Raw genomic sequence first — 13,863 nt, forward strand, 5'->3', positions numbered from 1 at the left:
CCCCCTTTTAGCCATGGTCAGGCAGATATTTGCGCTGCCTGATATGCTCCCTGCCCTTTTAACTGATGACCCTGCTATGGCTGGCTTAGTTTTACATTTTATTCGGGCAGGGGGTTTTTATATCGTTTAATCTGAGTGTTTGTTATGTTCTTTTGTGTTGATTCTGGCCTTTGGTCTACGATTTTAGACTGAGTTTTTAATGTGTCTCTTGGTGGTTGGCTTTTCCCTTTTTTTTCTCTATGGTCAGCCAACCACCAACACACTCCGTGTGATTTTAATTTGTTATGTCTGTTCTTTGAGTTTTTCTTGTCCTGTGTCGTCTGTTGCCTCTATTATCCGTTTTTTACTCTGTGTGGTAGTTTTTAAGTTTTGGATCAAGGGACCGATGACCATTGCAATCTGGTCCCTTTAATCCCACAAACCAAACCAACCACTCTGTAAGTCCCAGATCTGAACTGCTGCTTTCAGTATCAGAGGTTCACAGTGCCAGTGTGCAAAGGGAAGCCAGCCTCTTGAAGATGTGGTTTGGATGCTCATGATTCAGGCTTGCTGTGTACACTACCACCATGTTGTGTTAGTTATTCTGGCACACATCTAGTCCGGCCAAAGGAATGCACTGTCTGTGCATAGCAAAAGGAGATTCGGGAGCTTTGGATCACAAGGTGGCTACCTTAAAAGGAACCAAAAAAGAATTTTAAGGCTGTGCAACCTCCAACATTTGCTACCTCATTTTGTACTGTCATAATGCAGAGCCAAGCCAGATACTTCAAAGCATACACCCAGTGCAGCTGCACCTGTTGAGACGTGCCTGTAGAGACATCACTGTAGTTATTAGTTTGACTGACAAGCATTAAGCACAAAGGAAAAGCAAGTGAACTCTGCTCAAAAAACAAAATATGATTACAAGATATCTATATCTACTTCTTTAACACCTTTCTTGCAGAAAGGGAAAACAATGAGTATAAGGAAGAGACCTAAAAAGCAATGTAAAACTCTTTAACCATAGAGCTTCAGCAACATCTTATGGGAAAGAAGAATGCCCAATAGACCCAGAAATATGTTTAGATGATCCACCAAGTCCACCTTCCTCTCTTTCCAACATTTTGAACTACACTCATAGACTAAAGGATCAATGAGTATTAACCTAATGTTTAAAAAAAAGGTTCAAATGGCTCTGTGCACTATGGGACTTAACACCTATGGTCATCAGTCCCCTAGAACTTAGAACTACTAAAACCTAACTAACCTAAGGACATCACACAACACCCAGTCATCACAATGCAGAGAAAATCCCTGACCCCACCAGGAATCGAACCAGGGCGCGAGACTAATGTTTAAAATAGATGCCATCCTTTAATGGGATGTGAACAGTTACAGGACACATCTGGAGGAATTGAAATCTCTAGTCCAAGTAGAGCCTATGTGCATATGCCTTCAGAAGACACACTTAAAGACAAAAGATAATCCTGTGTTGCCAGGGTTTAATCTTCACAGGAAGGATGACCTTATTAGTAAACAAGCAGAGGGAGGTGAAGCTGTGTTTGTTAAAGAAACACACCACTGTCCCCCCATGACCCTCACCTCTGAGTTATAGGTGGCTGCAGTAGCAGTATATGCATCATCTCGCATTACATAATGCTCTGTGTACGTCCCACCACAGAAACCCCTTGACATCATAGCTCTTGCAGATCTCATGAGACAACTGCCCAGCCCATTACTCTTGCCAGCCGGAGTGGCCGAGCGGTTCTTGGCGCTACAGTCTGGAACTGCGCCACCGCTGCGGTCCCAAGTTCGAATCCTGCCTCGGGCGTGGATGTGTGTGCTGTCCTTAGGTTAGTTAGGTTTAAGTAGTTCTAAGTTCTACGGGACTGATGACCTCAGATGTTAAGTCCCATAGTGCTCAGAGCCATTTTTGAACCATTTCTCTTACTAGTTGATGTCATTGTAGCATATGTGCTCTGAGGCTCTTCTTCCTTTTTCATCCCAATCAAATATTCCTTACTTGTGGATGACTTTGCAGTATTTTGTTCTTCCTCCAGTCTCAAGAATATTACATGTCAAGTATAGCTGACACTTAAAAGGCTGGGGGATTGGACAAGTATGACTGATTTGGAATTCTTTACAGAAAAATATCTGTTTGTGTGTACAAGGTCTGTCTAAAAAGTATCTGACCTCTGATTTTCCTGCACAACATAGAAATGCCAACACTGCGCCACTGTACACAGTAAAGGAAGAGACCTTCATGCGCATACGTGAATTTTGTCCCTGCCTTCCAGAGCATCAGTCGCTGCCTGTCAGTCGCTGAGTGAGGTGCTACACAATGTGTTCATCGGATTACCAATTCTCTCAAGATAACTGAACGTGTTGAGCAAAGATACTGCATCAAATTTTGTCAAAAGCTTGGTGATTCTCAAAGCAAAACAGTTTGTAAGATTCAGCTAGTGTTTGGAGAAGATGTGTTGAGTATGGATGTAACACAAATTAAGGAGTGGTTCAACCGATTCAGAAATGGCCACACATCAGCGGAGAGTGACCAGCGTTCTAGCAGGCCCCAAACTGCTTGGAGTGCAGCTGTTGTTGAGAGGGTGCAAAGTTTGGTGATGGCAGATCGTCATTTGACCATGCGAGAGATTGCCCAAGACGTTGAAGTGAGTAAAAATTCTGCACATGCAATTTTGCACGATGATTTGAACATGCAACGAGTGGCTGCAAAATTCGTGCCCAAGTTGTTGTTGCCAGAACAAAAAGAGCTGCATTTTGATATTGCACTGGACCTTCTGGACACCACCAACACTGATCCTGGGTTTCTGAACACCCTGATACCTGGAGATGAGTCACAGGTGTATGGGTATGACCCAGAAACACAATGGAAGCATCCCGAGTCTCCATGGCCAAAGAATGTGTGGCAGGTGCAAAGCAAAATCAAGGTGATGCTGACTGTGTTCTTTGATGTCTGTGGAATTGTGCATCATGAATATGCATCGGAAGGAAAAATAGTGACAAAGGAAGATCTTCTCCGGTAACTCTGTGATGCAGGTCGGTGCAAAATACCGGACATGTGGATGTGCGAAAAACTGGTAACTGCATCACGACAATGCCCCCGCACATTCAACGCACTTAATCCAAAACTTCTTCTCCAAACATGGAATTACAGCCATTCGCCAACCTCCCTACTCGCCGAACGTGGCTCCTTGCAACTTCTGTTTTTTTCCAAAATTGAAGACCCACTGAAAGGATCATGTTTTGAGAGTAGAGAAGAGATAATGGAGAACACAACAATGGAGCTGAACACCATTCCAAAAGAAGACTTCTAGAGGTGTTTCCAGCAGTGGAAGGATCGTGGGCTAAGTGTGTGCAAGCATAAGGGGGCATACTGTGAAGGGGATTATTCAAAATATTTTTTCTGGCCAAAGGTCAGATACTCATATTTTAGTTTTCTGTGTCAATCTTTTACCTTATCAAAACTTCAGATGAGTGGCACCATCTTGGATTTTAAGATAGCAGTGCAGTTCCAGAGCCTAATCTTGTACGCAGACTAACATGGCTGCCACAACTTCATCATTTGAAATGTAGAGGTCTGAAGGCACCAAACATTTTAAAATGTTTTAGCAATAAATTTTTTTTTGTTGGGGGGGGGGGGGGTCAGAATAGAACGATGACAACATTGTTTACGGGTCAATTAGACCTTCCAGTTTAAATACATTTGATGCTGTCCACCATGCAGGGATGGAGCAAATATCTCTCTGGAAAATTGCCAGGACCCCACGTAACTCAGACATGAGGAAGTACAGTAAGATCAATATTCTGCTGATACTTTTAAAAACGTTTTTCATGGCATTTTATTGGAGTGTTGTGAGCATATGGTGGTTTTTACTGATGGATTTAAGCAAGGTGATAATTTTGGGTGCTTTCATCCATCATGGTATGATTAAAACTGATGTACTAAGCCATTTCTCAGTGTGCTGTGCGGGGCTGTGGGCAGTCAAGTAGGCATTGGAGCAGGTGAGATTTCTTGGGGAAGGGAAATTTTGCATCTGCATGAACTCTCTTAGTGTTCTACAGGCTATCTAGCTTATGTACCCAGCAGATAGGATAGTTCAGATGTTTCATGAAACTACATTACAGCACACCTAAAGCAACCTTCCAGGAAAAACTAAAAAAAAAAGACATTATGTAATCTTAGTAAGATGTGCGACTTTTGCAGTCACAAAGGACTCCCTTTGATGGTAATTGGCGTCCACACAATCTCACTTTAACCATGATAGAAATGAGACTTGCTAGTAATTACCATTCTGTTCAATGTAGCCTTAGTTTAACACCCTCGCAAGTGGTGATAGAAGTTGTTTCTTTTTAAGAGTACTCTTGACAATGACAGTCAGAAGATAAATCAGTGGAGTCAGTAGACGCAACACATGAAGAGACTGCAGAGAATTCAGAGCTACCTGTTAATGTCATATGCTATTACACTACTTATAATGATCTGTGCAACATTACATTGATTTTCCAGCTGTATCTGTATTGAATTTATTCTTCCACAGATCACCATCCCACAGTGCTTGCAAATTGGCTGGTTAACTATGGCTTCTCATTAAATTTATGACAAGGTGTGTTCTAAATTTGGACTGGTGCTGGGGAGTCGTCAATGACATCTTTCATGAATTTGTTTCACATGATGATATAAAAGTCGTGACTTGCTCAGGTCTGTTCTCCTTATACAAGGATGTTATGTAAATCACTCAATTGATTACATCTCAACTGATGATTCCACAAATTGGCAGCCCACTTATATCTGATGTTCATACAACAGGTTGTAATCATTTGACACTTATTTTGATCTTCATTGTTGTGGACAAGTGCAACTTCAAGAAAAATTGACAGTAGTTTGTAGAAACACCATGACAAATAAGTTGTAAACCAGCTGTCCAGACATCCTCAGAAACGTACATTGGTTATCATGTCTTGCAAATGGGCGCTCCTAGAAAGCGGTGACTTCTTTAGATCTTAGCAGAAGCCTTTCACATGTCATGGACTTGACTGGGTATCTTCCTACTGAGGTGTTGCATGAAGGAGGACCAGTAGTTTGAACTTTTCATTTACTCTTTCCAATGCACCACTTGTTGTTGAAATTGACAGTGTTGTTACCAACAATGCTACAAACCATTTAGCTCAGTATTTTTCCACTATGCTTCCTAATAATCAGGGGCGGTGGCAAGGGAGGGACTATGGGGGCAATAGTCCTCCTCCCCAGTGGGGTATCATATTGCACTGGATAAAATGGCTTCAGAAATCAGTACATATATTACTTCAACAGATTCAATCTATTTTTATCTATAATTATGTAGTAATATAGGTTGCAATGCATTTCACACACATTTTGACAAAATAGTAAGAGCGGCAAATAACTTATTATCTAAACCAATAAATATCATTTAACTTAAAATGGGTGTATTATCATTTATTAATATACATTGGACGTATATTAATGTGCAAGTACCGCTTACAATAATCAAGAAAGCTAAATTTGTGGGGTAGGCCTACCAATACTTAAATTGCTGGTTCCAGAAAGATACTTCGAAATTGCTGGGCATCTGGGTCAAATCATATTATTTTCCTGGGCACACACATTCTCTAGACACATTTTTACCCTGAACTCCAAAACAATTACCGAAAACTACTTTAAGCAACACCAAATTTTACCAATTTGTTGGTGGATAACCCCAAATTCCCTTTTGTTAAGCAATATTCCATTCCCCCAATCCCCCCCGCCCCTCATCATAGCCCCCCCCCCCCCTCCTTGACTGACTTCTAGAATCGCCCCTGCTAATAATGCAGGCTACTAGAATGCCATGAACATTGTAACATTAACAAATATACAGCCATTATTGTAGGATAGCTTGAAGGAGGACATGTTTGAAAGTACTACATTTTGCCACTTGGCATGCTAGTAGTGGTGTCCACATGTAAATTACATTCTACATTGTCTGTGGTTTCTCGTCAAGAGATCAGTGCAGTGGTCTATGTACCACAAGTCCAGCCCATAGCAGACATAATTAAATATGTCCACACCTGTTATGACACTCTAGTGTAGGGCCAACACTGTGGGTAAATCTGCATGATCATTTCAGGTCTCTCTCCCTCCCCCCCTCTCTCCCCCCTCCCTCCCTCCCTCCCCCCCTCCCTCCCCCCTCCCTCCCCCCCCCCCCCTCTCTCTCTCTCTCTCTCTCTCTCTCTCTCTCTCTCTCTCTCTCTCCCCCCCCCCCCTCCTCTGTTGGTGCTGCTGGGCCATCTCTCGGCAGTCTGAATCACTTACTACTGGTACAATGTTCTACACATCCTGGAATTTGGGACTCAGGACTCACATTTGGATGAACAGTGGTTCATCTCTGTGCCAGATTTAGGTTTTCTGTGGTTTCTCTGAATCGATTGAGGCAAATATTAGGATTATTCCTTTGAAAAGCATATTGCTGACTTTCTTTTACAATCTGTGCTTCACTGTGTGTCTAATGACAACACCATTGGCAAGATGTTAAACCCTAATCTTTCAATTCTCTATGAATTTGTAATCATTCAGGCCATTCTTTATGTGTTTTAGCTTTTACAAAATTTAATTTATTGTATCTACTTATTACAGTATCCTTCTTTCTAATGATGGAATAAAATTATAGTGTCTGAAAACAAGTGCTCGGCAGTATAATCAGTTAAACACAGAGGTGTGCCATTCATTTCCTGCTCAACTGGAATCTCTCAACTATTGAGTGTGTGTTGAGAGGAAAAATGTTTTCTGTGAATCCTTAAAAATGTGTTATATACTGAACTTGTCAATGTCTTTCATCTTATGCTCTGAAAGAATTTTGAAATGATAATGTGTGTGCACTAGTTGTGTATAACAACATTCAATGAAATTCATATATGGATTGTCAATTTGTGTGAAGTATTTTAACCTGATAATCAATATTTGCAATTTTAAAATGGTTGTTACTGCTCTCTTTTTGTATACTGTCATGTACATGAGTGTATCCATTTAAATCATTCTAATTTTTGTGTGCTAGGTAGTTTTTACTTTGTTTTGCATTTAATATTGCAAATAAAGGATTTTTCTGTGTTATAGAAGTAATATGGTGTGTCTTAATGCATAGTGATGGTTGGTAATTTGTGTTTTGCAGGGGTTTTCAGTGGAGGGTCAAGAGAACATTCAAGAAATACTGTCTAAGCAACTATATCTTTGTCAATGCTTGGTTGCTCTCAGTATTGTCAGAACAGGTTTGTATTCTGTTGTTGATTATACCTTTGTGGTTCTGCAACTAATTTTCATCCCATGAATATTTTCAGTGGAAAATAGATGTTAGAGAAAGGCAGTTTGGCAACACTGTCATCACAAGTACAACTAGTATTTTCATTCATCTGCAGTGGCTCTGCCCTGTTGGTGCAGTGGCTAGAGTTCTTTTCTGGGTCTAGATGTAATCTTTTATTTATTTATTTATTTATTTTGGACTGCACAGTACAGTATCAGGCTTCTTAACCACTACACAGGAGCTGTAGGAAGTCTTATGCAAAACACATGCACTTACTAAATATTAACACAGAAATGAGAGTTCAGTAATTTTTATCATTCCAGTTTCAAAGATGTATTGTGTGTTTAAACATTTACTGTACTCTCTTCCAAGAACTACGTCCCTCAATCCTTTCTGGTCCATTGTCAGCATTGCTTCCCTTTTTTCTGTTAGATCTCTTTTAAATTGTATTGTTTTGCACTATATCATCAACTACGTTCGAATCCAGTTTCCAATATACACTCCTGCAATTGATTCCATTGATTAGTATCAATCTCCATGCTTGGCACTTTCATATCCCTTGCATTTCTTTGAGGCTTTCAGTCATCAGTAGATCTAGCAACCTGCTTCACAGGTACATACTAAACTTTGTTATGTTTATCTAATCCACCAATGACTGTGCTAGAAGTGGTGGCTTACTTCAATGCTGCTCTTGTAGCAGTGAGTGCCACTGTGTTGCAAAGAGTCCAGAGAAGTACCAAGTGTTTGGGGAAGCAGGAAGATGGCTTTGAGCATCCACTCTGAAGACTGTGTATGCTTTGTGAAAGACATGCTCTTAGCGATAGTGTGTATCAAATATTGCAACTGTTACTCACACATAGCAGAGATGCTAACTCGCAAAAAAGAACAGCAAAAACACTGTCAGAAACTTAGCGCACGGCCAACAAGGCCTTTTTCAAAAGTAGACCACACACACACACACACACACACACACACACACACACACACACACGACCACAGTCTCTGGCAGCTGGAGCCAAATTTAGGACATTCCATCCTGGTTTTTCCATTGTTTATTTATTATAACTGGCCACTCCTATTGAATGTAGTGTGTATTTTTAACACATCCATGTTGCTAAGTTTTGTAGTTACTTCTGACCTATGAGAGATAACTTTATTTTCAAGTGATAATTACTTTTTATGACATGTCTGGCCAATAACTTTTATGTTCAACAGTAAACAACTTTAATTGCGAAATATGTATTGTTTTACAGCATTAATAGGCAAATCAAAAATGGAAAATAATAATAATAATAATAATAATAATAATAACCAGCAAAATATCGCCCCATAACATGCCTACCAACAATATACAAAATATTAACTTCAGTCATTACACAGGAATTAATGACACATACAACACAGAACAAAATTATAAATGAAGAACAAAAAGGCTGTTGCAAAGGAGCATGAGGATGTAAAGAGCAACTGATAATAGATGCAGAGGTAACATATCAAGCTAAAACTAAACAGTGGTTGCTACACTATGCATACATTGATTACCGAAAAGCTTTTGATAGTGTACCCCACTCGTGGTTACTACAAATATTGGAAATATACAAAGTAGACCCTAAATTGATACAGTTCCTAAACATAGTAATGAAAAATTGGAAAACCACACTTAATATCCAAACAAATTCAAATAATATCACATCACAGCCAATACAGATTAAATGTGCAATATACCAAGGAGACTCATTAAGTCCTTTCTAGTTCTGCCTTGCTCTGAACCCATTATCCAACATGCTAAATAATACAAATTATGGATACAATATTACTGGAAGATACCAACACAAAATCACACATTTGCTATACATGGATGATCTAAAACTACTGGCAGCAACAAATCAACGACTCAACCAATTACTAAAGATAACATAAATATTCAGCAATGATATAAATGTGGCTTTTGGAACAGACAAATGTAAGAAAAATAGCATAGTCAAGGGAAAATACGCCAAACAAGAAGATTACATATTGGATAACCACAGCGACTGCATAGAAGCGAAGGAGAAAACAGATGCCTATAAATATCTAGGATACAGACAAAAAATAGGAATAGATAATACAAATATTAAAGAAGAACTAAAAGAAAAATATAGACAAAGACTAACAAAAATACTGAAAACAGAATTGACAACAAGAAACAAGACAAAAGCTCTAAATACTTATGCTATATCAATATTGACCTACTCATTTGGAGTAGTGAAATGGAGTAACACATACCTAGAAGCACTCAATACATTTACACGATCACAATGCCACAAATATAGAATACATCACATACATTCAGCAACAGAAAGATTCACATTAGGCAGAAAGGAAGGAGGAAGGAGATTTATCGACATAAAAAACCTACATTATTGACAGGTAGACAACTTAAGAAAATTTTTTCTAGAACGAGCAGAAACTAACAAAATACACAAAGCATTCACTCATATAAATACATTGGCTACACCATTGCAATTTCATAACCACTTCTACAACCCTTTAGATCACATAACATCAGCAGATACGAAGAAAGTAAGTAAGAAAACGAAAACACTACATGGCAAGCACCCGTACCATCTAACACAGCCACATATCGATCAAGACACATCCAACACATGGCTAAGAAAAGGCAATATATACAGTGAGACAGAAGGATTCATGATTGCAATACAGAATCAAACAATAAACACCAGATATTACAGCAAGCATATTATTAAAGATCCCAATACCACAACAGATAAATGCAGACTTTGCAAACAACAAATAGAAACAGTAGATCAAATCACAAGCGTATGTACAATACTAGCAAATACAGAATACACTAGAAGACATGACAATGCAGCAAAAATAATACATCAGCAACTTGCCATACAACATAAACTAATAAAACAACACATTCCCACATACAAGTATGCACCACAAAATGTACTGGAGAATGATCCAACTGGCTGAGGAAGTCAAGGACATGTGGCATCAGGATAAAGTTGACGTTATACCAATTATACTATCAACTACAGGAGTCATACCACACAATATCCACCAATACATCAACGCAATGCAGCTACATCCAAACATATATATACAACTACAGAAGTCTATAATTATTGATACATGTTCAATTACCCGAAAGTTCCTAAATGCAATGTAACATATGCCGTACAGTTAAAAGGAAGTCATGCTTGATCAAGGTCCGCGTCACTTTCCATTGTTAACCAGACATAACGTATGAAAAAGGAAAGAAATAACAATAATAATAATAATAATAATAATAATAATAATAATAATAATAATAATAATAATAATAATTACACCTAGACCTGGGAGACTCTCGAACTCAAGTATTCAAATGCAAAACTCTACTCCCTGCACTAACTGAGCTGAACAGCTACAGAGTATCAAATGAAGATACTTGTCATACTAGTGATTACAGCATTGCCAAGCTGTCTTTCTTTGAGGTCAATTTTTCACCAAAAATATGCACAGGATGAAATTTTGTTACTGACTGTTCTGTACTGTTAGTACGTGATAAGTTGTGTTGTGGTGGCCGAGTGTACATGTTTCAGTCACTCTGTAAAGGCATCTGATAGTGTTTGACATGGAGTGACATAAATTATTTGTTTGAAGTACTGGATAACATAGCAGCTGAGTTGTTTAACAGGGCAGCAATGATTTTCATCAAAGTTTCTGTTTTTCTACTAGTACACTTATATAAAGTACTCTAAAAGTTATTCCCATACTGATAAGTGTGAGTAGATTAGTAGCAGTCATAATTTATTGTTAGTGCACGTAATGGAAGTAGCTTGCATTTGCTGCTTTTGTCTGTTAAGACTCCAGCTACAGTGATCCACATGTGTCTGTTCAACTCTTTCCATATGATTCCATGGGACACACTGTTATCACATATGTTTCTGTTGCTTTGATACATCAGAAGTACCCGTTTTCCTGTCAAATCTTTTGTGTTTCCTGCTGAATCTTTATCTGTTGCTCAGGAACATCAGGAGACACATTTTACACACTCTCAAGTCTCACCCACACACTTATACATATACCTTGTTGTGGCAGCAATTTTGTAACAATTTTTGCAGGCTTGTATGTATAACATTGCTTCAGGATTTACCACATTCAGAAAAATTGTAAATAAGTTTCTCCTTTGTTTATAACATTGAATGTGATTTTCGCATTTCCCGCATTATCTATGTTAAATGCCAAATGCCAGTTGAAACTCACTTCTAAATTCAGTTTTTGGTTCCTTGTTTAATTCCTGTAATACGGTTATTATAACTATTCTGATTATCAAATAAAATTGTTCTGCCATTATATACAGAAAAACCAGAAAATCACCTGCAGTAGGAGGGTTATTTGTAACCTGACTCATTCAACATCCCTGAAGGATCTCCTTCATGGTGGGATTTATGGAACATGATGTCTGATTAAATGATGTAAGATATCACAGATACTTTTAGGTATACCTGTACACTACATGAAATGGTATAAAACTACAGTAACTTAATTTACTGGAAACCAAATTCCTGGAACATATCAAATGGTACTTTCTACAAGTATTTAGTGTTGAAAGGTGTTTCAAGTATGTGTGAATTGTAGTTGAGCAGATGAATAGACTCCAAGCTCATTCTGTAGGTGTTGTTATGTGTATGAATGACCACTTAGGAATATGTTAATAGCACACGTAATTCGTTATTCTTTGTAGCAGTTGATTATTTAGCTTTCTCTTTTTGATTGTTCATCATATTGTTGTAAAATACTAAAGGAAGTAGTCTAACTGTTGATTTTTTAAAGAAAATTGGGTAAAGTATCTATGGAGGGCAAAGCATTTCTTTGATATACTTTCTTTGAATCATTTTCTCAAGTAAAAAATAACACACTGAGGGGAGAAAAGTTATGGGGTAGCGCTATGCACAGTTACAGATGCTATTTGTACTGTGTTAAAAATGGACAGTGCATTGGTGGAGCTGTCATTTGTACACAGTAGATTCATGTGAAAAGGTTTCCTGCATGATTATTTCCCCCATGATGGGAATTACCAGACTTTGAATGCAAAATGGTAGTTGGACCTAACTGAATGGGACATTCCATTTCGGAAATTGTTAGGGAATTCAGTATTCCGAGATCCACAGTGTTAAGTGTATGCTGACAATTCCAGCTGACTGTCGTCACTTAATGACCAAGAGCAGCAGCATTTGAATAGACTTGTCAGTGCTAAAAGACAAGCAACATTGTGTGAAATAACTGCGGAAATCAATGTGGGACATATGAGGAACATATCTGTGTGCCGAAATGTTGCATTAATGGACTATGGCAGCAGATGGTTGGTACAAGTGCCATTGTTAACAATACAACATTGCCTGCAGCACCTCTCCTAGGCTCATGATCATATCGGTTGGACCTTAGATAACTGGAAAATGGTGGCCTTGTCAGATGAGTCTGGATTTTAGTTGGTAAGAACTGATGGAAGGGTTTGAATGTAGCTCAGATGCCAAGAGGCCAAGGACACAAGTTGTTAACAAGGCACTGTGCGAGCTGGTGGTCACTCCATAATGCTGTGGGCTGTGTTTACGTGGAATGGTCTGGGTCCTCTGGTCCAACTGAACCAGTCATTGACTTGGAATGGTTGTGTTTTGCTATTTGGAGACTATTTGCTGCCATTCGTGAACTTCATGTTCCCAAACAAGGTTGGAACTTCTACAGATGAGAGTGCGCCATTCACCAGGCCACAATTGTTCGCATTTGGTTTGAAGAACATGTGACGTTTGCCTGCTTTATTTCTTCATTGGTATTCCTCAGTGTTGACATACTGCATTGTTATATTGGGTGACAAATTAGGGGTGGAAGTTCAACACTGACTACTGTAAATAATGGTAGCCAACAGTTGCACAATTGCGTGTCATGGTTCCTTACTTTCACTGCTCACCCCCCTCCCCCCAAATATTACACAGTTATAAAGTCAGTTCACTATTGGTAAATGTTGAAAAGCTTCATTAATAGGTTGCAGGCAACATCAGCATACTGCTACAATAGTTTCCTGTTAAACAACATATTACATAACTCTTTCAGTTAACTGAATACATCAAAAAAATGCCTCCTTTATAACAGTTCCTTCTACCACAAAGGTTAGCATAAATTATTTGTTTAAATAATGAAATTAACAGATATAATTATACAAACAATACTTTTGACAAATCTAGTAATTATTTAGGAAATAATTAACGGCTGGTTTTGTTAATACATTTTCGAATAGAGCCAAATAAATACTTTAAGAAGCCTAGTAGTTCTTCCTCTAAATGTTTATAATCAGTATAGAGTTTATATTTGTTTATAAGTCAATAATAGAATCTAAGTCATGAAGTAGTTACTGATTTCATGCTATAACAAAAGATATTAACTAGGAATGGTCAAAATAAATTAGGAAATTAATTACATACAAAAAACTAGGCACAAAATTAGACCTGGTGCTATATTCCTTCAGACTGAGGGTCAACCTATCTCCATTGTGGAAATGCAGATTATACTCATGCATGTTAAT

The 13,863-nt window shown here is 38.4% G+C and overlaps 1 protein-coding gene across 1 annotated transcript in view; it reads left to right on the forward strand.

Moving 5' to 3' along the window:
* The window catches only part of LOC126284819 (cap-specific mRNA (nucleoside-2'-O-)-methyltransferase 1), a 241,890-nt gene that overhangs the window by 105,936 nt on the left and 122,091 nt on the right, over nt 1–13,863 (forward strand). The window contains exon 9 of the mRNA XM_049984029.1: nt 7,164–7,260. Coding sequence (XP_049839986.1) covers nt 7,164–7,260 — 97 coding nt within the window. The remainder of the gene's footprint in view (nt 1–7,163; nt 7,261–13,863) is intronic.

The sequence above is a fragment of the Schistocerca gregaria genome, chromosome 8 (genome assembly GCF_023897955.1).
Source record: "Schistocerca gregaria isolate iqSchGreg1 chromosome 8, iqSchGreg1.2, whole genome shotgun sequence".
Classification (NCBI taxonomy): Eukaryota; Metazoa; Arthropoda; class Insecta; order Orthoptera; family Acrididae; genus Schistocerca; species Schistocerca gregaria.